At 44.4% G+C, this 26,487-nt stretch overlaps 2 protein-coding genes across 2 annotated transcripts; one reads left to right on the top strand and one right to left on the bottom strand.

The window, feature by feature from the left end:
• Positions 1 to 384: 384 nt before the first annotated feature.
• Positions 385 to 12,537, top strand: APMAP (adipocyte plasma membrane associated protein). The gene is made up of 9 exons (XM_088531249.1): positions 385 to 497; positions 2,172 to 2,288; positions 5,379 to 5,494; positions 7,400 to 7,492; positions 9,559 to 9,675; positions 10,627 to 10,801; positions 11,041 to 11,175; positions 11,361 to 11,553; positions 12,232 to 12,537. The coding sequence occupies exons 1-9, from the start codon at positions 406 to 408 to the stop codon at positions 12,439 to 12,441; spliced, it is 1,248 nt and encodes a 415-aa protein (XP_088387375.1). The 5' UTR covers positions 385 to 405; the 3' UTR covers positions 12,442 to 12,537.
• Positions 12,538 to 18,361: 5,824 nt separating this feature from the next.
• Positions 18,362 to 21,996, bottom strand: CST7 (cystatin F). The gene is made up of 4 exons (XM_010226733.2): positions 21,893 to 21,996; positions 19,342 to 19,514; positions 18,908 to 19,024; positions 18,362 to 18,439 (listed from the first exon to the last, which is right to left on the bottom strand). The coding sequence occupies exons 1-4, from the start codon at positions 21,966 to 21,968 to the stop codon at positions 18,362 to 18,364; spliced, it is 444 nt and encodes a 147-aa protein (XP_010225035.2). The 5' UTR covers positions 21,969 to 21,996.
• Positions 21,997 to 26,487: the final 4,491 nt, after the last annotated feature.

Here is a 26,487-nt window from a genome sequence, read left to right as displayed (position 1 = left end):
CCTTTCAAGAGCTCTGGGGACCGATGCTAAAAAACGCTGATCGCGGCGCTCAAGAACGGGCTCGGCCCCTGCCGCGATCCTGCCCCGCACCTCAGCGCGCAGCAAGCGAGGAGCAGCGGGCGCCTCCCCGCCACCACAGGACGGAACGGCGGGGGCGGGGCCTGGGGCGGGGCGGCGGTTGGGGCGGGGCCGGGCGCGAGGGGCGGTTGGCGGCGGTTGGGGCGGGGCCGGGCGCGGGGGGCGGTTGGCGGCGGTTGGGGCGGGGCCGGGTGCGAGGGGCGGTTGGAGGCGGCTGGGGCGGAGCGCGGCTGGGGCGGAGCGTGGCCGGGCCGGAGCGTGGCCGGGCCGGGCCGGGCCGGGTTGGGTGCGAGCGGCTTGGCCGCGGCTAGAGTCGGTGCAGGCAACATGAATGAGGCCGAGGGCCTGCGGCAGCGCCACCCGTTCCGCCCGCAGGTGATCACCGAGGACAGTCCGGCGCAGGAGGCTAAAGAGGGCAGGTGGGCCCCGAGTGGGGAAGGTGGGAGGAAAGGGCTGCAATGAGGGTCTGGGGAGGGGCAGGCCTGCTCAGGACTCTGAGGAGCCGGGAGGGTCCCTGGCTTGGCCTGGGGCAAGGGGCCCACCTGCCTGGCTACCCAGGTGGCCGTGGTGGGAGGGCCTGGCCGGGGCTGTGGGGTGGGGAGCTGAGGTCACCTAGCCCGAGGGAAATCTTGCTGCGAAGCGTGAGTGGCTCATGTGGCCTGGCCTGGCCGGGGAGGAGGGAGGCTTTGCTTTGGCACCAGTGTGCTGTGAGGGGCTATCCTGGCTTAACGAGGGTGAAAGGGACTGGGGTTGGGTGTCCAGGGGCTGAGCTGCCATTTGTCAGGCCTGGGGAGAATGGAGGCCATTCTTCTCTCTCTGGTGTTTTATGTTTGCCTGGCTCCTCACTGGGTTGTTTCTCCCCACAGTGCTTTCATCTCAGGAAAGGTGTACTGTTTGGCTTTAAGTCTGTTTATATGTGGCTGTGGTTTAATGAATAACCACCGTTTGTCTAAAAATGACCATAATATGTGGCAAGCTTAAAGAAGATCCCATTCCCAGTTCTGTGTTTCCCACTAGAACTTCAGGCAATAACTGTGCTGTTCTGTTGTGGTTTGCTTGGCTTTCCACTGTATAAAGTGGTTGATGACTTGCAATAGGTGGTGAAGCAAAGCAGTGCCTCTCCTTGTATGTGAGCACACACCTTGCAGCTTCTCCTCCCTGCCCTTCAGGGTCCTCAGAACGAGGCAGTTGCTTTTGGCTGCGTAACGTCCCCTGTAGGGTGATCTGCTTTGGCTGTTGTTTTCTGTGCAGAGTGTTTGCGCAGGCACAACCCTGGCTCTTATTGCTGGGACTCCAACAGAGATGCCGAGAACCTGCCCGATCCTGCTCTCCTATTTTGCGCAAGGCTGGAGGCGGTGGCTCCAGAGGCTGTCCCTTTTCTGGCTGGGTGCTGAGGGAGGAACCAGCCTCTCCCTCCCTTTGCCCCAAATATTCACTTTGAGCTGCTGATCAAAGACAGCACCATGGAAATATGCAAGGCTTAGTTCAGAACCATCAAGCTAAACTATTTGTCCTGATCTAATGCTGTGCGGAGACTTGGCTGTGCCAAGTGGTGTTTCAGAGTTGCTAAAATTGTGGGAGCGGCTTTTCTAGGTGAAGATTGGGAGTTGTTGAGTTTTGTGCTCTGCTTTTCTCTGCAGAAGTCTGACTGATACCTGCAAACGTGCTGAGAATGAACCATTTTCATTCTTGATCAACAATCCATGCCTCATTGCTCCTGCTTTTGGAAAAATTCTGAAATATCTTTGGTTACTTTTGTGCTAAAATGGAAATCTCTGTTAAGTCTTAAGTTCAAGTTAAAAAAAAATCAAATTCTTGTTTTTTAGTCTGCTGTAACCTGTAATGTTTGTAAAAACAGCACATATGCAGTGCGTTACTTCATGTTCCTGTTACGCTGAAACCAGTTAGATACTCTTTTCTCTTATACTGACTATATGTTAAAGTGGACTTTAAAAGTCATTTGAGATGGAGATTGGGCAAAAGTGTTTCAGGTTTCTTTTGTAAAGAGAACAGTCTATAAAAGGATTTAAAAATATATTTTCATGTTAAGCTGTTTTTAAGATACAATCCTATTTCTTGTTTGTGTTTAACAGTACTTACAGTGGCAAGGTGTTCCGCGTGACCTTCTTGACTTTGGCTGTGTCCCTAATTATTCCCCTGCTTGGAGCCATTGTTCTACTGGATTGTCCGATAGACCCACAGCCCATAAGGTAAAGCGTTACTTTGCTTTCAAATCAGTGCTGTTGAAATGTAACTTTTGAATGTGTTCTGCTTTTTCCAGCAACCAAGACTTAAGTCAGCTGTGATCAAATTGCACTGAGGAAATCAGGGTGTGATTGTAATGCTATTTATCCATCACTGTGGCCTACTCTGCATACACAGTTCTTGAGCCACCTTGTGCAGTTGTTTCAGTGTTGAGCAATGAAGGAGCTGAATTTCTTTTTGATCATTAATTTAGAAAATGATTTTTTGCTGTCCAAGCGCTGTCAGTGGAGTTTGTGGCTTACTTGCATATGCTCTTGCCTTCTGTGAGATAAGAACTGCTTTTGCGCCAGGGTCCTGGCTGTACCCCTGATGTTATACTTCTGTCCAAGAGAGACTTCATTTAAAGCTTGAAATAGAAACAAATAACCTGACTATAACCTGACGAATAACCTGACTGAGGGCAGTGTGCCCTCGTTGCCAAGAAGGCCAATGGGATCCTGGGGTGCATTAAGAAGAGCGTCTCCAGCAGGTCGAGGGAGGTGATCCTGCCCCTCTACTCAGCCCTGGTGAGGCCGCATCTGGAGTATTGTGTCCAGTTCTGGGCCCCACAGGACAAGAGGGATGTGGAGCTGCTGGAGAGAGTCCAGCGCAGGGCTACAAGGATGATCAGGGGCCTGGAACATCTGCCCTATGAGGAGAGGCTGAGGGAGCTGGGCCTGTTCAGCCTGGAGAAGAGAAGGCTGAGAGGGGATCTAATCAGTGCGTATAAATACCTCAAGAGAGGGAGTGAGGAGGATGGTGCTGGTCTCTTTTCAGTGGTGGCCACTGATAGGACTAGAGGAAATAGCCACAAACTGAAGCACCAAAAGTTCCACAGGAACTTAAGGAAAAAAATTTTTACAGTGAGGGTGACAGAGCACTGGAACAGGCTGCCCAGAGAGGTTGTGGAGTCTCCTTCTCTGGAGATCTTCAAACCCGCTTGGACGCAGTCCTGTGCCACGTGCTCTAGGTGACCCTGCGTGTGCAGGGGGTTTGGACTAGATGATCTCTAGAGGTCCCTTCCAACCCTAAGCATTCTATGATTCTGTGATTCTATGACAAGGTCTGTTTGGCACTTTGAACCATCTGAACCTTACAGAGGTCTTATATTTAAATGCAGATCTCTTTAAGCAATCTCTCTGTTAAAGTTTATGATCAGCTCAGTAACTGTCCAATGAAAAGGAAGAATGCTGTAAGTATCTCTAGAGTCAAAAGAGCCTGTTAATGTGTTATAGTGTTACTCTGCCACATTGTCTTGCCAGTAGGCTATTAGATGTAAGCTCCCTGGCTGCAAATTGTGATGAAATGCTTTCTACTGCAGTTTACTTAATAAAAATAATAATAATAAAAATCCGTGAAATATATAGCTAAATAGAAAATCTAAAAGTGAACAGGATACTTTTTAAAAAGTCTTTTAAAAAAGGTAGATGGTTCAGAGTAACTGTATTCTGCATTCCTGCCTTTCTTAGTTTAAGTCCCTTTGAAAAGGTCAGAATTACTCTTCCTGTCCAAATCAGTGACTTATTTTGCTCTGTGTTCTTAGACAGTTTGTTAGCTTTGCTGCCAGAAACTCTTCCAATCTTTATGACAGACTAGATGCATCTCCATGATGCTTAGAAAGTGCTTTGAAACAATTCAAGGAGATGCTGTTTAGAGTGATCTCTTCAGTGAAAGGATATACAGAAGTTTTGTTTACCAGTAGACTACTGTTAATTCTATATGCCCCTGGAAATGGCATTCTACTAAAATAAAGAATAAGGTTTTGAAACTTCATATGAGATTCCTGAGGTCTTCTGTAAAAGCAACTTAGAATAAATTAGCCTGTCTTCACAGAATGGTTGTCGGTGCAGAGGACCTCTGGAGATTGTCTGGTTCAACCTACCTGTTCAACAGAGCACACTGCCCTGTAGGCTTCTAAAGATCTCCGGGAAGGAAACTCCACAACATCTCTGGACAACCTGTGTCAGTGCTTAGTCACCCTTACAGTGTAGTAGTTTTCCCTTCTTTTCAGATGGAGCTTCCTGTGTTTTCATTTGTGCCTGTTGCCTCTTATCTAATTGCTGGGTACACTGAAAATAATCTGTCCCCATCCTCTCTGCTTCTTCCCTTCAGATGCTTATACACATTGACCATCAGTCTTTCTAGGCTGAAGAATCCCAGCTTTCACAGCTTCTCCTCATATGAGAGATATTACAGTCCCTTAATCATCTTAGTAGCTTCTGGATGCAGGAGTTGTGTAGGCATCATCTTCCCTAGTTCTTTGGTTGGTACCTGATTAGAAATCCAGCTTACTTGAATCTGGCTATTTATGTGAATAAGGATTTGCAAGATTGAGCCTTATTTTACTGTTTTTAGATTTCATTTCAAGTCTGTTTGTGGTAATGTACAATTTATTCCATTGCATTGGTCTTTCACCATTAGGAAATCATTCAAGTCATGAGAACACATGTTTTGATGTGGTATGAAAGTGTGTGCCCCCCCACTGCTCAAACACTATTGTATCATTTTTTTTCTAAGAATTTTACATTATTTAGTACTTAAAAATGTTTTTTTTTTTCTGTGATCAATGTATTATATGCTGCTAGATTTTTGCCGTATTGTAAAATTACAGACTTTTAAATTTCAGAACTGTTTGTTTAGAAACTTGCAATCTATATGCAGGAAAAACATTCTGATACAAACAGCTCATTTAACCGGGGTAAAAGTAGTAATTTTTGTGTGCTGAAACAGTGCTGAAATCCTTTGCTTTGTGTAAGGATGATGAACCGAGAATGTATTGTTAGGCTTAAAGCTGTACAGACTTCCAGATGTGTCCCAAGAATATGATTGCAGCTTCTTTTCTGAGCAGCAGAACAAGAAATTTATGATCCTTGATGGACAGAGTCCAGTTTTCCATTTGTGACCTGTGCTTTCTATTTTGAAATACTCTTGAGTGGAGAGTTTGGGTCAGGCTTGCAGCAGTTGGCAAGCTAGGTAAAATCAATTGCTTGACTTCTTTCTCAAGTGCTTTTGCAAATCTGTTTGAAAAGTCATGAAATCTGTGTTCTGCTCTACAGCTTGAAAGAGCCTCCCCTTCTGACGGGTGTTCTGGAGCCAAATATCAAGTTACGAAAAGCTGAGCGATTATGGGAAGGTCAACTTGTTGGACCAGAATCCATTGTTAATATTGATGGTAAGCACTGACAAAATAAGCTTTTTAGAAAGGATGTTTAAACGTTGCTATATTGGTAAAGGTGTGATCACCCTGAATAACAATCTCTGGAAGTTTTTTTCCTGTGTTAGAGTGCAATTTCATGCGTTACAGGTGCCATCATGTGCATCTCTCTTAGGGCATGTATGTTTCCTCACCAAATCACAAACCCACGCCTCTTCAGAGCCATTTCCTAATCAGTGGCTAGACCTGTAATGGCATAACACTTCCTCAGTAGGAATCCAGCACTGTGCAGCTGTGGTTCTGTGCTCCTGGAGGGATAAGGTTGGGAACTACCTTTGTGAGTCCTTTTTTGCTTTAACAGGGAAATCAAATAGTGTGCGAGTGGCAGGTGAGGCCATTGCTGCAACATCCTTCAACACGAAAGCAAACATTAGCCATACCTTTTTATTTGCCTACTATTCTACCTCTTAACAAACTAGTAAAATATTTAACATCCTGCTTTTTATTTTAACACAATGAGAAAATGCTCTATAAATTCCTTCATTCCTCAGATTACTTATCTTTGCTGCCTCTCTATGCTAACATTATGCTAAAGTGATTACTTGGAACGACTAGTTCTTTTCTATTCTCTAATATTGTTAGTCCTCTGAGAAATTCCTTAAGGAAATCCTCACACGAGGCCTGGCTCTCCTATGGGTGAAATAGTGTGACTGGAAATAGTTTGCAGAATGTAGAAACCTTTTTGAATGCTGAAGTCTTATTCCCTTTTAAAGTGTAATTAGGAGACTTAAATTTCAGTTACCTTGAAGATGGAAAAGTCCAAGCAACAGACTCTGCTAATCCAATAGTCCTTCATTTGCCATTAAACTTTGATCTGTGGAAGTGTCCAGGTGCTGTGCGGAAGATTCTGGTGAATCTGTCATATGACCTGGCATAAATACCTCAATTGAGCAATGCTTTTGGTTTGGGTGACCGTTAGATTACTTTGTTTCTTGTAGCTCTTCCGCAGGACCGGTACAGTGCAGGAAACGGCAGTTTAAATCTCTTCAGGAGAACTCGGCAATCTTCAGGAACTTGCACAAGAATGAAGTTTCATTTAGTGAGTCTGGTGTGACTGCCAGATGGGAAGTGGAGGGTCAGATACCAGCATAGAGGGACATTGAGGGCATGTGAGGTGTTAGACAAAACAGATTTAATGAGGGAATTGCACTCCAAACAGCGCAGGGAGCCCTGGGCACGGAATGGAGGGCTTGCTGATGGGAGGCTGCTGGATAGACGGATTGGATGACTAGGTAGGGCTTACTTTGTGTATCCCGAGAGTCCCTTTTATCTCCGGTACCTCCTTTCTTATCCTGACTGTGCTAAGCTTGAGTAGTCACTGGCTGAGAAGCAGCTAGGCATTGCTGACAAAACTGCATGTGTGTGTCTGGCCCTGGCTGTTTTTGGTCAGAGTGTAGAGACCGCGCTCCAGGCCTGCCATTGCATCCTCAGCCAGGCACCTGGCTCTCGCCAGGTCTGCACATGCTCTTTCCACAAGCAGCAAGATAGACACGGGGCCTGATCACACTTTGCGATGATGCAGAAATGTGCCTGCAAGGATCAGTCAAGTTACTAGCCATTAAATGGTTATCAGCATCTTTAACTGGAGACTGGGTCAAGTTATACAAAGTAAAAAGCTTTGTGTCCCTCTCATAACTCTTAAGACTTGAATCCTTCCTGTTCTTGTGCTGATGAAAACCTAACTGAATGCATTTTCTTGCCTTGAATCTCTTCAATTTTTATTCTTTTGATGCAAGTGAAGAGGAATGTGTTGATACTTTACTGTATTTTAAGCATAAATTTTGCTTCATGTTAACACTTCTATCATGGATGTTTTCCACTGCAATTTTGTGATCAAGTTGATGTCGACACTTGTCTCTGCAGATGTCCTCTATACTGGGACAGCTGATGGAAAGATTCTAAAAATTGAAGATGGGGAATTACAGACAATAGCTAGAATTGGCCATGGTCCTTGTGGTAAGTGACAGCTTCTGAATGTGCCTTACCTGAAAATGTCTGGATCAGGGCTTTTGTTGATGATGTTATTGTTCTGCCTGGATTGCTTAAGCAAATGTCTATATCACTCTGCAGAGATTTGTAAAAGAAAGATAAAGATTTCTATGAGTCAGGTATCAATAGAAACATGTATAAGCACCAGCAGGGATAGTCAAACAAAGGGTTAAAAATATGCCTGGCGTTGATAACTAAGGACGTTGTTCCTCAACTCAGTTTTATTGCTGGGGATGTTTGTCACAACTGCAAGGCATGCATCCCAATAGGAAACAGGAAGCAATCTTAGCATCAGGAGAAAGACAAGGTTGCAGTATATCACAGATAATATTCCTCTTCCTGGTAGCCCATCCAGAAGAAGAAGAAAAAGAAAAAAGTATATTCTAAATAAGGAAAAATGGGCTGCAACCTGGCTTAATGTTATGGAAGCTGAAGTCAGCAACTTGAAAGAGAAAGGGCACCTCATAACAAATGGGGATTCTTTGAGATATAAAAGATCTGTCCAAAAGCAGTTTGTGTTGCCATTGAAGAGGATGCCAGAAATGCAGTGAGGATGTGACAGCTGGTGCACACAAGTAATTGTATCCAGACAGTGTGGATACCTACTCAGGAAATATATATCTTGAGCATCCAAGTGTGAGTGAATGAAATCTGAGATCATTTGTGAGTGGGTAAAATCAACTTATTTAGAGATTCTTGTAATTAAATATAACCCTCCTTATGTTTTAAAAAAAATATTATAGAAAAAAAATTGCAGTGCATTTTGCTATGCTAGTTTCACTTCACTTCTGCCTGTGAGGGTTTGTGGTGGCTGTACCTGCTTTAGGGGAAACCTTCCACTGATCATGGTAGTTCTGTATATTCACAGGTAAATCACAATTATTTCTTGAAGTCCATATCTCTTTCTGAAAAACTTACTTGGCTCATTTGATGAACTTACTGGAAGCGAGTGAGAATAACTGTTTGTGGCATGTTTGTTAATGGAACAATTTCTATGGGGAAGCTTGTGGTTGACAACCTCAATCTGAGATGTCTGGCTGGTGTTTGTTGAGGCTGTGTATTTGTGCTTGTGTGCGTGTGTGTTTGGTTTTGTGATGTAGAAGCCTATGTTTTGGTGATGGAAGAACTTTAGCCCTGTACTGCTGGCATGTTAGACTAAACTAGGGCTGTTGCTGTCTTTAGCTTGAGTTAATGCACTTAGCATTTGAGCTGTGTAATTTTATGGATCTGTTCACATGGTTGGGCTTAAACTGGTTTGGAAGCAGTCTCTTGGCTAGGAGAGCCATGGCCCTGACTGCAAGTGAACTCACCTGATATAAAGGTGGCCTTCCAGGGGCTGCTTAGGCACTCATGGGATTGGGTGAAAACAATATATCACCTCTCCATTGGACTTGTACAGCTTGTTCCTGGGAGAGGTGGGAAGATCATGCTGTAGTGCTTCTCTGGGGCCACAGACAGGGGGAAGGCTCAGCTGCTCTCTTGCCTTCCTCCTTTGGGGGAGAAAGCAGAAAAGCTGCACCTGACCAACGTCCCCAGAAGGCTCTGTCTGTTTCTAGTGTTGCAGTCTACAGATGTGAGGAATCAAGAACTTCAGAACAACTCAAGTGGGCCTAATTATTCCAGGTTTGTAGCAGCTTCTTTCTTAAATCTCATGAAGTCCTCGGGGCCTGTCCTGAGGACTTGCCTCATCAGAGCTTTAGACATCTCTAGAAAGTTGAAATTGTGTGTGGGAGTGGGGAAAAAAATCTAGATTTTTTTAAAAAAAGATTCTTTCTGTGATGAAGCATCAGAATTGGAATTTCCTTTCATTCAGCCCTACTTAGGGCTTGTCAAATGATGGATAATCCCTAATCTTTTGACCAGTCTAGAGATATGTTTCCCTTATGCCTAATAAGAGTGGTCTCTCATGTGTGTGCGTGTGTGTGTGTGCTGCTGTACTGTTGCGGAGCTGAATTTAACCTTTGTGGGTGGCCTGAATGCCTTCTACTTATTCATTTAAAAAAAAAAAAAATTTTTTTCAATTGTTTTCTAAGGCAGGCCAGAAGATGAGCCAACTTGTGGAAGGCCACTTGGCATCAGAGTTGGACCAAATAATACCCTTTTTGTGGCAGATGCTTATCATGGACTCTATGAAATTAATCCTGACACAGGTATGAATTTACTGTGCAGCAGATCTCTTTCCCCTGACCAGCCTGGGCTCCATTTAGAGTTCTGCAAGGTGCTGTAGCAGGGGAAAGCTTGCTGCCTTTAGAAAGTCGTTTGGAGCTGTCAAGGTGAAACTTGCCATGCAGGAACTTTGTTTTCTTGTAACAATCACTTTGCTCTCTGTCTCCTTGCCTTGATCAGAATTACCAGTTGCTTATCTTCTGGTGGCATATGCTTGAAACTTTCAAAGTAGTAGTGAAGAGCTTTTATTTATCTTCTTGGACTGGTGGAGGGAGCCAGAATTCTAGTTCTCACTTAGTGGAAAGGCTTAGAGTCTACAACTTTGGAAGGATATGATCAAGGTCTCCCTTTTTAACAGTAAACTGCTGTCACATTAGTTCTGTCATACATCAAGAACAAAAACTGTGCACAAGGAGGACGTGAAAAGGTTTAAGTTATCCTTAAATGCTTGGTTCTGATAATTTAATATCTGACAATGTGCAGAGTGTGACAGTCCACTTGAGACTGAATTCTTTGAGGCTGAATTGAGGCTGAATTCTTGCCAACGGTTCTTGTTTAGAAGATATTCCGTTTGTTCTTAAAAACTGATAGGGAAAGATGGAGTAGTGATTGGCTTGCCTGATTTCTTCTGCAAGGTTGGGGCCTTAGTGTGTGCTTGGTTTAAAATGGGCTCTGTAGACTTAATCTGTGCTTCTCAACAGGAAACTTCTACTGCTTTGTTTTTTTCTGAAGAGTATCTCTCCTGGTTGTTTTCTACCAGTGTTGAGTACTTTCCTCACGACCCAAGTCCTTATTACGCAACACATAAACAAACGGAAAAATTGTGAAGTGCTTGTTAATTTTAATATTAACTTCAAAATATTAACCTCCAAAGCAGAGCACACACATCTTGTCTGGTGTTTCTTCTTTTCTTTTTTTTTTCTCTTTGTAACCAGGTGAAACAAAAATGCTTGTGTCAACCAAAACACTAATTGAAGGTCAGAAGCTGTCTTTTCTGAATGACCTTACAGTCACTCGGGATGGGAGGAAAATCTACTTTACTGATTCCAGCAGCAAATGGCAAAGGCGGGACTATGTGTTCTTGGTTATGGAAGGCACAGATGATGGGCGGCAAGTATTTCTTCCTAAAGATGTTTAACTTCTTGTAAACTCAGCACTGGGAGTATATGTGGCCACTCAACTTGGTCTCCAAGTTCTTTTTTTTAAAAAAAAACACTTGTGCAAACATTCTACTGCCCATGAAATAATTGAAATTCCTCTTTTTCCTTTAAAAAGACTTTTAAAGAGTGAAACCAAGATGAGTAAATATTTGTTTCCACTCACAAACATATGTAATGTTCTCTTGTTAGCCTGCTCGAATATGACACAGTGACAAAAGAAGTGAAAGTCTTAATGACAGGATTGCAGTTCCCTAATGGAGTCCAGCTCTCTCAAGCAGAAGACTTTGTCCTGGTGCAGGAAACAACCATGGCTAGAATCAGGAGGTGAGTGACTTTGAAAATATTACTATATCTGTCACCATCCTGCCCCTGTTTTTTTTTCTGTTTAAAAGTATATTTTTTCTATTACTATTATTCTTCATTTTTTCCCCTATGAATTCCTTTTGGGACATGTTTATCACTTACTGCTTAAGTGAAGATGTCTTAGTACTGCTATTTATGACTTTCAGGTATTATGTGTCTGGTCTGATGAAAGGTGGAGCAGATATTTTTGTTGAGAATATGCCTGGTTTTCCAGATAATATCAGGTTAAGCAGTTCTGGAGGATATTGGGTGGCTATGTCAACTATCCGGCCCAATCCTGGATTTTCTATGCTGGATTTCTTGTCTGAAAAACCATGGATTAAAAGAATTATATTTAAGGTAACCACCTCACCCCTCTCCTCTGCAAAGTGTGCGTGAGTTGTGGGAAGGTGGTGGGGAAGTAACCTGCACCTTTATATTTAGTATAGTAATGGAAATCATAAATATTTATCCATTCCTTCCTCGTCACAGAAAGTTTTTCTTTCTTTTTTTTTAATGCTATAATTAAAACTGTATCCAGTTAGAATAGTCTCCACATGTGTTAAGATGGTTCAAATAATGCTAGTTTCCCTAGCATTATTATCAGGTAGCCATCTCTTAAGCTACTTTCCACTGTGATATCAGAGAAGAAAGAGGGGTTGTTTTTGCTCTAGTCATGCAACAACAGAGGGGCTGCATTTGAACATCCCTTTTGTATGGGATGCTATGGAGAGCTGAGCTTGGCATCTGCTGTTTGGCACTACTTGTGCCAGAAAAAGCTGATGTCTCCTGCATCAGTGTGGACATATGTTCAGCACAGTCCTAGAGTATGTTTTTTATTGATTTTTTTTTAAAGTTGATTTTTCAGATGTTAAATTGTTAACCTGTGTACTAGCTGTTCACTCAAAATGTGTACTTATCTTCCTAGCTGCTTCTTCCAGGGAATGTGAAATGATCTTTGACTGTGTAAGTGTCTGAAATCTAATCATATAGAACAATCTGCTAACTTTCTTTCCTTTTTTTATTTTTTTTCCCTAGCTGCTGAGTCAGGAAACTCTGATGAAGTTTGTGCCCAGATATAGCCTTGTTGTTGAACTTAGTGAGACAGGATCCTACAGAAGAAGCTTTCATGATCCCAATGGAGTGACGGTACCTTACATTAGTGAGGCACACGAACACAATGGATATCTCTATCTGGGCTCCTTCCGGTCTCCATTTATTGGTAGACTTAATCTTCAGCATGTTTAATTGTCCACCTATGATGAAGTGCCACCGTCCTTTAATACTGCAGAGGTATGAAGGAAGCATGTGCTTGAGACAATGTGTGACCAAGGATGAAAAAGTGAAGACGTTAGTCGATATATGCAGTAGCACTGGTCTATTGCCATGGAAAAACCTGAACAGCTTGCTGTTAATTGTGGTCTTCCTTGGTTTGATCTGGCTGCTCCTGCTTTGGAATTGGCATGTGTAATATTAATGCCTGTGATGTTGAGCATCTTCATGTGGCTAAATCCAAAAGCCATTGCTTTTCCTCTCCCACCCTTGTTTGGAGCATCTTGAACAAACATAAATCAACTGTAATGCAAATATCTTCTTACACTGGAAAGATCATTGGCTTAATGATGTATCATTTGGATTGAAGAGATGTTGCGCATTTGTTTCCTTCTGTTGTAGAAGCTACTCTGTAGGAGCGATTACAGTGCATGTTCTAATGTCACACTGCAGTGCTGTGGTAGAGGCAGCATCATTCAGACTGTGACTAGAAGTCTAGCTGTACTGCCCAAGTTTCTTCAATTCCAGCCTGTGTAATCAACCTCTGAAACAACACCTGACTGTTAATCAACATGCAGAATCTAATTTGGTCATTGCGTGTGGAGTCCTGTGTTTCTTTATAGCGTCACAGTTGGATAATGAGTGAAAGCTGCGTTTTATGTGGCATTGAAGACCAGTGGGTTTAAAATGGTTCACCAGCATAACCCTTTTTTCCATGGTTCTCCCGTCCTGTAAGTCTCCTGTTGGTTATGTGGGTAGCCTGCCCAGAGAGTAATGGGAGGGAGGAGAGTCAGCCCTAGAAATCCTCTTCCATAAGCTCTTTATGGAGAAATGGTAAAGTTTTTTTGGGGAAATGGTAAAGGTTTTTGGGAAGAGTGGTGTCTCGCAAGAAATGTGAAGTGAAAGGGCTCCTGCAAATTCTGGTCTGATAGCGCATGAGGCCTTTGTAAAAATCTTAGTGTGTAATAATAGCTGGTGGATGATTCCTGATGTCTACAGAGGAAATTGTTTGCTGCCTATATTGACTGATTGAAAGTTATAGATATGTTGCTTAAGGGAAAAAAAAAAGTGTGCTTTTCTCTTCACTGTTACGAAAGAAAAGCCTTTTTTGTTCACACTTTGAACAAATGTATCTTCATCTTATAGGAATATTAAGGGCAATGAGAATGGAAGAGGTTATGATGTTCAGTTGTACAGAAGCTGAGCAGCTTAGTGATTTGATTCCTGCTGTAGGACTGGAGACTTGCCTGCCTTCCCCTCCTTTGCCACTGGGTGATAGTCAAAGATAGATTTTTCTCTATTCTTCAACTTCCCCGTAAAAAAGGCAATAATCAGGATTTACTTGCAACATAATGAAAAGCATCAGTGCTTTCACTGGCCTGCTGTGCTTGTCTTTATTAATGGGAGAGATATGCAAGTGAAGGTGATTCTCTTCTGCTGATGCTCCTGTCACCTTGCACTGTTACCAAGTCTGCATTACTACCAGCACTGCAGCAGCCCTGCGGAGGTGCCAGCTCTGGCTGGCTGGCCCTGTAGCAAGTCAGAGGATGGTCACTTGCTTCATCTGGCAGTTTCAGGACTTAGAAGGAAACTAGGAGGAGAAAGCCAAGCTCTGACCTTGGATGCAGCTGGTCCTTATCTTGATATTTTGTGGACAGGGACTGATAAGGAAGTTAGTGTGGTTGATGCTTCCCCATGATGAATAGGCCTAGGCCAAAACAGTCAGTGCCTTCATGGCTCCTGAAGCTGAAAGGAGTCATTTGCTATCATGCTGGCTGCAGCATTGGTGGTGGACCAGGATGGAAGTGCAGTACCAAGTGGAGGTGTTCAGTATGTAGTTTAAGGATTTTCTGACATTTAGCATCTGTCTGCCTGCAGTTCAAGGAGCCCCAGAGTCTGCAGAGGCTAAAAGCAGCATTCTTCCTGTGTTCAGGAGGTGCTGACTCCTGTTCCAGGTGGGCTGGATGGTATGCCAGCCCATCTTTGCTATGCATGATGATGGTCTGCCCCTTGTAGCTGCAGAATCCAGACAAGATGAAGGCTGATGGACATACAGCTTTTTCATTGCTCAGCCCTGAGGAGTCATGAGAACAGTATGTTCTTGGAAGCTCAGATACTTTTAATCCCTGATGATTCCTCAAATGCAATCCTCACAGAGTAATACCAGCAGCATTAAAATGCCTGGAACAAACACTGGGTAAAGTCCTCTTGGAGCTAGTATGAGACTGCTTTTATGGGCTCATGTCACTTTTGCAGAAACACGAGGCAATGGCATGTTACAATTTCAGATGGCTTTGGACACATCTGTCTTGAGTGACAGAGAAGGCCATGAGAACACCAGCTCCATCTTCTCCTGCTTGATAATAGTGCAAGAACGTGGCACCTTTCCAGCGAGGCTGCTAGTTCTCTAGCATGGATGCATTGATGTTTTTGGAAGAAGCGGGAGCAGTTACAGCAATGACTAAAGAACTTGCCAAGGTGAGATTGTTTGGGGTGGCAGGAAAAGGCAGGAAAGCCTCTCTGCGCATCCTAGAGAAGACCAAGCATGCTTCTGTTCTGTCCCCAGACTTCTCTTAGGACAGCCTTTGAAGAGCAAATAGGGTGTGGGGTTGGAGAGCACTGCCATCTCCTGAAGTGTTGAGGGAAATTTGTGCTTCAGCACACAGCCCTGCAATAAAACAGCCTATGGAGAAGGGACAGAGGTGGGATACACAATAGCTGTGTCTTTTAAAGGTGTATTCTGTAATGCCAGTGGGAGAGTGAGGTTTTGTTGCAGAACAGATGTTTCTACAGGGTAGAAGTATCTAGAAGAATTTACCTGGGCTATTTAAAAAGCTGTTCCCCAGCTGACTGCCCTTCCCTGCCCCACCTATGGCAGATCCCGTGGAAGATGACGCAAACGCACACAACAGTCTTGTGCAAAAGTTGGTGTTTCAGTGTCAGTGGCTGATAAAGTGAATCTGTGCTAAGGCTTTACGATTAACTCTGGGTCTGCTTTGGGTCAGCGACAGATGTGGTGCAGATGTGACCTCCATCTTTTGAGGATCACTGAGCATTGGAACTGATGGCCCGGAAAAGCTGTGGAGTCTCCGTCTGTGGAAGTATTAAAAACAGTCTAGGCAGGGTCCTGGACAACGTGCTCTAGGTGACCCTGCTTGAGCAGGAAGGTTGGACCGGGTGATCTGTAGAGGTCTGTTCCAACCTCAACCCTTCTGTGATTCTGTATAATTTGTTCAGGGATCACAGTGAGATCCTATGGGCCTCATCCTTTGACCTCATCAAATTGCTTTAAGTAAAGCAAGTGCTGTAAAAGAGAAAAGCTGTGCTGAGTGTAATTCATTTGCTTGCCCTTTTAGGGCAAGGGAAATTTAGCAGCAAGTGACTGCACTAACCTAAACACAACAACGGTTGTTTTCCCCTTGGTCAGCAGAAGTCACGTCTCCTCATCTAGCTGTTGTCACAAAGTTAAACTTTGCCTTGTTTCCTTGCGGCTGTGTAAGAGACTCCTGCAGCTGTCCAAGGGTCCTGGAAGACAGTCAGACTGTGAAGTCAGTTACAAGCTGTAAGAGGCCTTTCAGGTCCCTGGTGGGGGATTGCTGATGCCAAGAAATTGCCAAGGGCTGAGTCTATCAGTCAGAGATGCTTTATTTTGGTGGCAGGCAGATTGTCTACTATGCAACTGAAAAACAGAGGTTCTGGAACTGGCAGAACCAGCTCTCCCTTTTCTCCTGAGGCCGCAAACCTTCATTAGATATATTTACTTTCTAGTTGATTAATCCTGGATAAAAGTATGTGCCTTGGTACCGTGGAATAGAGATGAGAGCCTTGATGAGCTCTGCTAGGTATGAACTCCCTGGAGTCAGTTGGTGAGCAGTTAACCTTGGTGTACATTCTAACAAAGATGTCTGTTGGACAGTGACATGGGCTTGAATGCTGCATGTCATTGTGATTAAATGCTTTTTAGCTGCAGTGGTTCTTGGAGTCAGTGCTAGCACCATCTTTCTGTTGTGACACTGTTTAACTGCCCAGATCCTTCCCTAGAAAAGCGCTCTGGACTGGTACTGAGCTCAACCACCTTTAGTTCTGCTCCCTTTGTTTATGCTTATGGTAACTGTTATCTGTGTGGATATGATGGATGCTGCTGCTTCAGCGTGCCTTGTTTATGATAATGTTACAGTAAATGCTTTGCACAGTTGTGAATATGAAACTGAAAAGTTCACACATAGGGACTGTCTGGCTTGTGCTTATCTACCGGCTTGAATCTGTGTGCTGACCTAAGCTGACTGTGCGTTCCTCTTCCCTTGCTCTGTACCAGGCTGTCTAAATGAGGAAACAGGAATCTGTCTTGTCTGTCCTGGGCCAATTTGATAGCAAACCTCTGGCATTGCAGCTGAAGTACCCTGCTGAAATGGAAACAGCAGAGCCCTCTGAGATGCACGGAGCCATCCCCCTGGGACATGGGCTTGCTTCTTGCCCTCTTAAACTTAGCTGTGTCTTGGCTTTACTGCCCTATGGCCACTTTGCCACGGTTACCTCTGTTCTCCCTTGTCCTTAGCTGCAGACAAGTTCATGGTGGCTTATGGAATGGATGATAGCTGTGCCTTGCTTGTGCCACCAGGCAGGTTTCTCAAGCAGAGCTTGAGATTTGCCCAGCTGCAAAGACGTGCATTGCTTAAAGCAGAGACCTGGCTGTGCTGTTGATAGACATACCCGTCTAGGGTCCTGCACTCGGCCTGGAGCCCTCAGTGGCCTTGTCAGATGGAAAGGTAGTTTGAAAGCAGCATGCTCTTGCTAAAAGGTGCCGAAGAGCTGCAGCGAGGCCACGGTTGTCAGAAGAAAGGGGTGTTTTTTTGAAAGGAAGCTTTTTTTTTTTTTTTTTTTTTTTTTTTTTTTTTTTTTTTTTAATAGTTCGGGGCCTTTCAGCTTGTCAGTGCTGGTCTATATTTTACTGATCACATGTCTATGTTTTGTTGCTGTTTTAAGAGAGCAATTATCTGCATTCTTCCTGAGTGATGTGTAAGCAATAATCTGTGCATGAACAGTGAAGGCTGGAGCAACAGTAGATACTGACTGAAACCAGGACAGTGTTCTCCTAGGCTTGAATGTAAGCTATGGGCAACCAGAAACAGAGTATCTTCTCTTAACCTGAATTAAACTTATTTAACTTTAACATCATCAAAAATGTGCTATGGGGTTTTTTCCTTTATTTGTCACAATGCCCTTTCATAGAACAGATAAACTTTTGCTTAAAGTAGGAGCACTAGCTAGCCATTTAGGGGCTGTGGGTACGTCTTGAAACAGCCCCATCCATCCTCTTGTCTTGAGGTAAGATCAATTCTACCTTACTCATTCCTGGCAGATATATCTAATCTCTTCTCCAGCACTGGAGGCTTAAGATTTTATTGTTCTTTTTTCGTGCATGTGCGTATATCCCCCAGGCGCACTATCACCCTGTTGCAAAGCTCTCCTCCGTGCTGAAGTTGTGTGCTATGGGTTAGGCTTCTTCATGGTTGCGTGAAGGTCTACCTCAGAACAAAGCAAGTCTAACAAATCTTCCCAGGTCTGTTCCTGATGCTTGGGCCCGATTCAGCCAAAGAGGGAGGGTGGCTGTCTAGTGAATGAGTGACAACAAGTTCTCCGATGCAGTTTAGTTTTAGACAAACAAAAATAGAGAGCTGGATAGCAGTGAATTCAGTCAAGGCAGGTCTCTTTGGACACTTGAGATTTTAAGCATCTTTCTTGGGAGGGAAAAAATAATTATGTGCTTTAAACAAAAGCTCTGTGGCAGTTCTGTGCGGCTGTTCTCTAGCTCGAATTTGACTTCAGCAATCTAGGAAGGAGAAGCTCTTGGTGAAAATCCTCCCTGTGAGTCACGTTCTTGCAGCTGAAAGGTGGGTCAGTGACAGAGAGCAGTGGAAACGTGTGCTATATTTAACCAAGGCATCATCCAGACCTCGAAATAGCACCGAAGCACCTGCAGATGAAGGGGAATTGGTGACCAGATTGAACTGACTGCACCAGTTCTCAGCCAAGGGGACTGTGTTGCAGCAGCTGAGAAGTGCATCCTTTTTTTTTCTTTCTTTCTTTCTCTCACCCAAATTCTCCCAGGAGAAGTGCTGTATGCCCATGTCTTACTGAGGAAGGATTCCCAGTAAGGCTTCTCTCTACCTTGCTGCCCAGGAAACAGGGAAATGGGGAGCGTGCGCCAAACGACTGTGACTTGCTCGACTCCTTGAGCTGCATTCAGGAGCTGGCCCTGGATGCAGGAGAGCTGCTAAGCTGCTTATCCAGGTAAACTCAGATAGCCCTACCTGACTCTGCTCAGAGGAGGCTTTTATATCTATGGGGACATGGCAGAGCGGATTGTCAGGGTGGCCATGCAGCTGGAGATCACCAGGAGTGACGTGCAGTTGTGGGTACCGCAAGGGAAGGGGACACCTACTTGTTGCAGCTGTTTCTTCCTCTGGAATTTGCAGCTGTCCAGGCTGGAGTGCTCCCTCTTCTCGCACACGGTGCGGCCGATTTCCACGTGCAGCATGTATTTCAGCCCTCTGATGACCTAGAGAAGGCAGGGGCTTCCTTAATGGCAGTGGGAAGAGGTGGGGAAAAAGCATGCCAGTTTTGGCTCTTTTGGCTACTTTGGATCAAGTGCTACATCTGTGAATTGCATGCGGAGTTTGAGCGGAGGTACCTTGCAGTGAATTGCTGTGTGAAATAAAACTGTCCTGCAGAGCAATTGAATGAGAGAGAGGGACATTTGCTGTTTATTTTTTGTCAGGCAGCCCTGAGCAGGCTCAGGGCTCCTGTGCGTGGGGTGTTCTAGGGCAGGGTCGACTGCTAAATGCTTTGGGGGAGCAATAGGATTTGGGCTCTTACCTGCACCATGGCTCTGTCTATCTGCATTTCCTTAAACAGAAAGAGGTCGTTGGAGCTGTTGTTGTACTGGTAAACACCAAAGCGAGCTGCCTTGCGAACGCCAGAATTGTTGGTGTTCATGGGGACAGGGGAGCCGGGTTTCATGGTTGAATGAGGTGGTGTGACGTGCACAGCTAGAATGAGACAAAACATGAGACAGACCGTATCTGCTGGTGCCTGAGATGGTAGAAGGTTCACGTTTGTTCAGGCCCCTGAACCAAAGCTGAGCCTTTGTACTTGTCCTGCACGCTTGTGCTTCAGGAAAGCTCTGCTTGCCTCCACTACAAAGTGTTTTTTTTTTTTTAAAAATGTTTGAAATAGGGAAGCAAACCTATGGGATGAGGTGGCAGGAGAAAGACCACTGTCTCTGCTAGTTGTGTAGCGACAGGGAGGGAGAGATGATGGGGAGCGATGGAGAGGGTGTCCTTGTCCTGCAGCTGGCCAGGGAAGGCCCTGGGGCAGAGCAGGCTCCAGCTCTCTGCTGTGCTGGTGTGGTCAACTTTGGGCAGCTGCTGCGCTGAACAAATGCCAAGGACCTTCTTATCACAGTCATGAGCAGAGAGGCGAGATGTAAAGGAAACAGAGATGGAAGAAAAACAGTTCATGACCTTTCACATCTGTTAGCACTTCTCTCCACACATCACTTAGTGTCCTTAACCATGCAGTTATTTGTCTTCCCTTCCTGTCTCCCAGCTCATCTTTTTAATAGTTTGAAAAATGTCTGAAACTAACACCTAATGCAGATATTTCTTTCTCTTTACACTTCCGCCTCCCTGCCTTTTTTTTTTTTTCTTTAATACACTGATTTCTAGGAGTTTTTCTTGCAAAAACCTGGATAGCAACTGCAAGCGTCTGCTGGGTGGAGAGTAGCTTGGATTCTTCTGGCTATTGGTCTGGTAACACAAGACTCCTTTGTGGCTTGATAGCCCTCAACACCCCTGAATCACAGTGATGTTCCTGTGAGGATGGCTGAAGTTACACTGGGTATATGGCAAGAAGCCAAGGAAATGAATGGAGTGAATGTTTAAAATTGCATGAGTGAGTGAGGGTTGAAAGCAGGAGTCAGCGTCCAAAGTGCCCTTGGTACTGTGACCCCAGTGTCTGGTAGGTCCAGCAATGTCATGCACATGTCAGGGTAGCATCTCTGGAAGACAAGTCCATCACTTAACATGTTTTAAAAGCAATGTCTGGAGATGATAGGTAAATAATTTAGCAAGCTGGACAGGTAGCAAAATTGTATACTCAGACCATGTGTTGTGGACAGGTGGCAGGCTGCTGTGTGCTTTAGTTTAGCACTCTAGTTATCATTAAGGAATACCAGGCATTGCATCTACTTCACCCATTGCATCTTGGTTTGGGGGTATTGCTTATACCTGAGTAAAGCGTTCATAAAACCTATTGAACCCTTGAGGGAGAACTTTACCCGCTGTTTTTTTTACTAGTGAGACAGATTCTTCAAAGATATGTGTGTATATATATATATATATATATATATATATATATATATCAGGAAGGAATATATATGTGTGTGTATATATATATATATATATATATATATATATATATATATATATATATATATATATTTCCTTCCTGATATGCTTTGATTCCAGTTCAAGGTGCGAACACATGGTGAACCACATGGTGCACACTCTGCTCTGAAATAAGGCCATGTTAACTGTTTGGATGACTTTGCCCTACTGTACTTCCAAAGCCCAGAAATCCTCTGGGGTGAAGCACCTGTCAGGAAGGCTTTTCTCCCTGTTCCTGCAGCATGAGAGAGTTTTCCTGTGGATGCTCTCACTAGACGCTGCTCCCTGCTGTCCCAGCCTGCAGGGAAGCAAACATGGATATTTATACATCAGGCTTCTTTTTTATGGGGTACTTTTGAAACCTCTCTGCTGCTACTAGGAATAAGAGGAGGTTTTATCTTTACACTTAAGAAGCAGCTCAGTTCCGTCCTGCCTCCACAACCCGCAAAGGAAACCGCAGCCCAACAGAAAGCTATTGGCTAATTGAGCAACATCGCAGAGTGTGAGCAGTGCATGGGAGCTGAAGTAAAGCTAAAGCAAAACCAAAAGCTTCAGAAAGTTGTCTGCAGTCTCCGTGCTAACCATTTAAGACCAGCTGCAATCAAGAGAGTTTCCTTGCTCAGCAAAGTAAGAGATGATACGGAGTAATGTCTCATTAAAGCCAGCTAATCTGCGCTCAAGTGCCCATCTGTACTTAGCAGTCAAATTGTTGCACACACTGTCTTTAGATTTAATAATCAAGGTCATGCAGAGTTTAAACACTGACAAATAAATTAAAACCATGAGTTTACTTAAAATTCTCTCATGTCCCTAGATAACAGCATTTGCTTCACAGGGAGAAAATATTTCAAGCAGTTGAAGTTTCAGCTGCAATTTGTACCCCACGGTGCTGAGCCAGCATAGGTGGGGGTCAGACAAGAGTTGTTATTTACTGCCATGTGAAAGAGCTGCACCTGAAGCATGAGGAAAACCCATCTTACCATCTGATGTCTTGGTGAAGCTCCAGAGTGCCAAACAGCAAAGTGTGGCAAAGCTACAGGCAAAAGTCGCTGCCATCTCCACTGCTCCAGAAGAGCCTTTGAGACAGAAGTCCCTGCCCTGCTTCCTGCAGCTGAAGATGTGTCTCTCTGAGATGTTCTTATTGGCTGGGGACAGAAGTGGGGGGAACCAGCCTCCCCCACCACGATCACATTTTTGACACTGACTTTGTCTCCTGCTGATGACTACGCACCGCCTAACCCTACCACAAAGCTGCTGCTCGGAAATGGTTGTAACGGTTCCGGTCCTGCAGCTGAATGGGACCTTCGCTTCGTGACCCTTGGGGGTTGGGCAGAAATATGGGTGGGTATTTGTGACACCCTGAGGGTGAGGAGAATTAGTCATGTGCTTCAAGGCTCACAGAGAAATTTTCTGAAGAAACGGGCTGTGAGCCCAGGGGAGATAGACACCCAGCCACGAGCCAGGAGCTACATGTGGGGTGTGCGGGGAAGCCCAGTAATAAAGATGAGCTTGTGGGGCTGGAGTGAGGGGTAACAGTGACTGCAGGCAGAGGGCAACAAGGAAGGGCCAAGTGTGCCCGTTTAAGGGGCTCTATCGAGTAAGGAGAAAAAGCATTTTGGCTTCAGTGACTGGAGAAGAGACTGTCCTGTATTTACAAAAGGCATTTTGAGAGCAGGAATAGGCTCAAAGCAGGCACATTTTTCTCCAGATGTGGAAGAGAGAGAGCACAAGGGAAGGGGGTAGTTTGACTCGTTATGGTGTTTGACCCTTCAGTTCTAGGGATGAACTCCCAAAGGCCAATGCTTGACTTCCAGAGAGAACTCCAGGCAGAATTGGCCCATGCTGAGCAGCTTTGAAGTCTGGGGAAAGGGCTTGGCTGCCAGGCCTTGCATTTTCCATCATGCAGATGACAGATTTAGGAGACTGGAAGATGAACTGAGAGCTCCCAGAAGGGCTGGCATGGTGAACCTCAGTCTGTGTGTGTGTGTGTGTGTGTACTTGTTTCAGGTGAGTCAGAAGGTGCTCTCTTTCTTGGACCAGCAAATGAGCAGTGCTCCTGTCTGAAAAATGCCATTTTCCTGCCTGAAGGATATTCCTAATCCAGGCTATTGTGGGTGGCACAGGGGCTGCTAGAGAAGAATCATTTTAGTGTTTCCTCATAGGAATTAGGTAAACCCCTTGTTGAAATGTCCTACTGAAAAATGAATGGCACAAGCATGGTGAGTCACACGTATTATCAGTCCTACTTGTACAGAGCTTCTGAATCAGGCTCCAGAGTCCATGAAAAACGATGAGAGCGAATGAGAGGGGTTTTCCTTTATTTTGGGTCTCTTTTTGTCCCACGGCCTGTGGTTGTGCATCAGGATTCAGCGCGCTGATTCTTCACTGTAGCCCACGTGCAGTAGAGTTGCCATGTCACAGGGGGCTTGTTCTTCCACCTCTAAAGCTTCTCTGGCTCAGTCTACCAACACCAGAAATCCTGAAAGATGAACCTGGGGGGACAGGCGAAGGATTAAAGAATGTCCTTAGCAGTGACAAGGACTTAGCCTCACTGGATGGCACTAGCATGCATTCTTTTTCAAGGGCAGGCAAGCATTCAGTTTGTGAAAGATAGGCAGTATTTGCCTTTTCAGTGCATTGTGTTTCTCCTACCTCTCGTAGTTCCTGCAAAATGCTGGATGAACACTGGGAGGATTTACTTGCCTTTTGCTTTATGGTTGGGTTCAAGTTAGTTCTGGCAGCAAAATTACTCTGTAGGGAATAGACAAAAGGGAGGTGTGTGAGTAAAGTCTATTCCCTTGGTGTCTTCACTGTTTCCCAGTAACTCTTGAGACTTTTTTAATGTGACTTTGGGAAGGCAGGGTGAGTTATCCAAGAAACATCCCCAGACTGCACAGTGCAATAAGATAGCAGGTATGTTCTATCAATTTGTCTAATGAAAGTGTTTTTTAGGTACTGAGTGAGTGGACATGCCATCAGAAGAAAAATGTTTTCTCTCGGCCCAAAATCCCATCCAGCCTTCATTTCTCTGTCTCCAGATCTTTGTATTTGACATTGTTGTCTAAGAAAGCAGGAGCTGAGTCTGGAACCTTTTTGACGCCTGTGATGTTTGGGAACCCCTTTAGCAGTGGGTTATCAGGTGTCTAACAAAGGCTCAGGTAATCTACTGGCCTGTCCCTCAGCTGGGACACAGGTAGGGACTATCTCCTCTAGTATGACTGAATTGGGTATCTTCAAGACCTTCGTTTATCTTCAAAAACTCTTCTCCACAGTCCCTATCTTACAGGGAGATAGGGAGAGTGTCCTTGTAAGCCTGTGGTGGAATCCTCCAGTGATGTGCCGAGGGAAGGGCCTTGGGGCTCTGGTCACGGCATGACAAGACATCTCCTATGTGTGGCTGCACCAGTGTGAGATCCCCTTTGCCACCCTGCTCTGACACACACTAGGAACTGTCTTAGGCTACCTGCCAAGACTTCTGTCCCTTTTCTTCCCTCTTTGCTTCGTGTTGAGCTCCTGGCCCTTTAAATTGGTGTGAGAGGCCTAGGAATAATCCTGTTCTGGGGCGGGGTTAGCTTTTCTAGAGCATGAATTCTTTCTTTATTTAAAGCAAGTGCTTTGGGTTGCCACCAGGAGCCTGCTGACCAGCTTTGCATGGGGATGATGACTAGGGAAGGCAGAGAGGATGAAGGGATACAGATAGGCAGGTGGGACAGCTGTAGGACAACCAGAGCTGCAAGGCCACCTTGCTTAGCTGCTGGCACTAGAGGGCACCAGAATGTAATTATTCATTATGCCATGGCTCAAACGTCTGATCCCAGCATGTGCCTTGCTCTATTGCGCTTCACAAATGTTGCACTTTTTACAAATTGAGGGTTAGCAGCAAGCCGTCTGAGAGAGGTGAGGAGGCTGCAGAAGAAAAGTTGGAGGTCAGCAGAGGTTGGTTCATGAGGTTTAAGGAAAGAAGCTGTTTTCATAACAGAAGTGCAAGGTGAAGCAGCAAGTGCTGATGTAGTAGCTGCACTGAGTTCTCTAGATGATTTAGTGAAGATAACTGATGAAGGTGGCTGCACTAGAGAACAGATTTTTCATGTAGATGAAACAGCTTTGTTAGAAGAAGGTGCCATCTAGGACTTCCATAGTTAGAGAGAAATAATTGCCTGGTTTCAAAGCTTTAAAGGACAGGCTGATGCAGCTGGTGACTTTAAGTTGGAAGATGATGCTCATTTACCATTCCGAAAATCTGAGGGCCCTTAAGAATTATGTTAAATCTACTCTGCCTGTGCTCTGTAAGTGGAACAACAAAGCCTGGATGACAGCACATCTGTTTACAACATGGTTTGCTGAATATTTTAAGCCCACTGTTAAGACCTACTGCTGAGAAGTAAAGATTCTTTTCAAAATAATACTACTCAGTGGCAATGTACCAGGTCACCCAAGAGTGCTGGTGGAGATGTACAGTGAGATTAATGCTGTCTTTATGTCTGCTAACACAACATCCATTCTGCTGCCCAGGAATCAAGGAGTAATTTAGAATTTCATTTCTTATTAAAGAAATACATTTTGAAAGGTTATAGCTGCCATAGATAGTGATTTCTCTGATGGATCTGGGCAAAGTAAATTGAAATCCTCCTGCGAAGGATTTGCCATTCTAGATACCATTAAGAATATTTGTGAGTCATGGGAGGAGGTGACAATATCAACATTAACAGAGTTTGGAAGAAGTTGATTCTGACACCAATGAATGACTTTGAGGGGTTCAAGGCTTAAGTGGAGGACGTAACTGCAGATGTGGTGGAAATAGCAAGAGGACTAGAATCAGCAGTGGAGCCTAAAGAGGTGACTGAATTCCTGCAATCTCATGATAAAATTTTAATGGATGAGGAGTTGCTGCTTTTGCATAAGCAAATAAAGAGGTTTCTTGGGATGAAATTTACATCTGGTGAAGATGCTGTGAACATTGTTGAAATTACAACAAATTATTTAGAATATGTAAGCTTAGTTGGTAAAGCAGTGGTAGGGTTTGAGAAGATTGAAAGAAGTTTGCTGGTGGGTAAGATGCTATAAAAGAGCATTTCATGCTACAGAGAAATCCTTTGTGAATTGAAGATTCCAATGATGTTGCAGATAAAGTACGTGAGGTTTCATTTTCACAGAATTTGGTGCACACAGTAGATTTTGCAGCATCATTTCTGATTTCCTCCCTTCAAGCCAGGCCTTTGGCCACCCAACACCTGATAGCAGCTTCCACAGGTTCTTGGAATGCCACCAGCAACAGCTGCATGGACCACTCCTCAGTTACACTCCTACAAATGCAATCAGCATCTGGCCTTGTACCCACAATCTTGTTTGCAATTCTGACTCTGTCTTTGCACTTCATGGATCAATGGGGGGCCGTAAGAAAAAAAAAAATTCATTAATGTTTGCAGAGGCTTGGGGATTGACTGAAGATAGAATCTGCATGGATTGCACTTTCAAAAGCCTTAATTAAGGCACATTTAATAATGTCAATAGTTATTTTCTTTTTCCTTTAATCTTTCTTAGATTTTCAAGGCCTTCATCTGATCCCCAAGACAAC

The sequence above is a fragment of the Tinamus guttatus genome, unplaced genomic scaffold (assembly GCF_059628265.1).
Source record: "Tinamus guttatus ecotype Peru unplaced genomic scaffold, ASM5962826v1 Tinamus_guttatus_pri_ptg000403l, whole genome shotgun sequence".
Taxonomy (NCBI): Eukaryota; Metazoa; Chordata; class Aves; order Tinamiformes; family Tinamidae; genus Tinamus; species Tinamus guttatus.
Note: the sequence above shows the minus strand (reverse complement) of the source record. Positions and strands in the feature narration are given on the sequence as shown.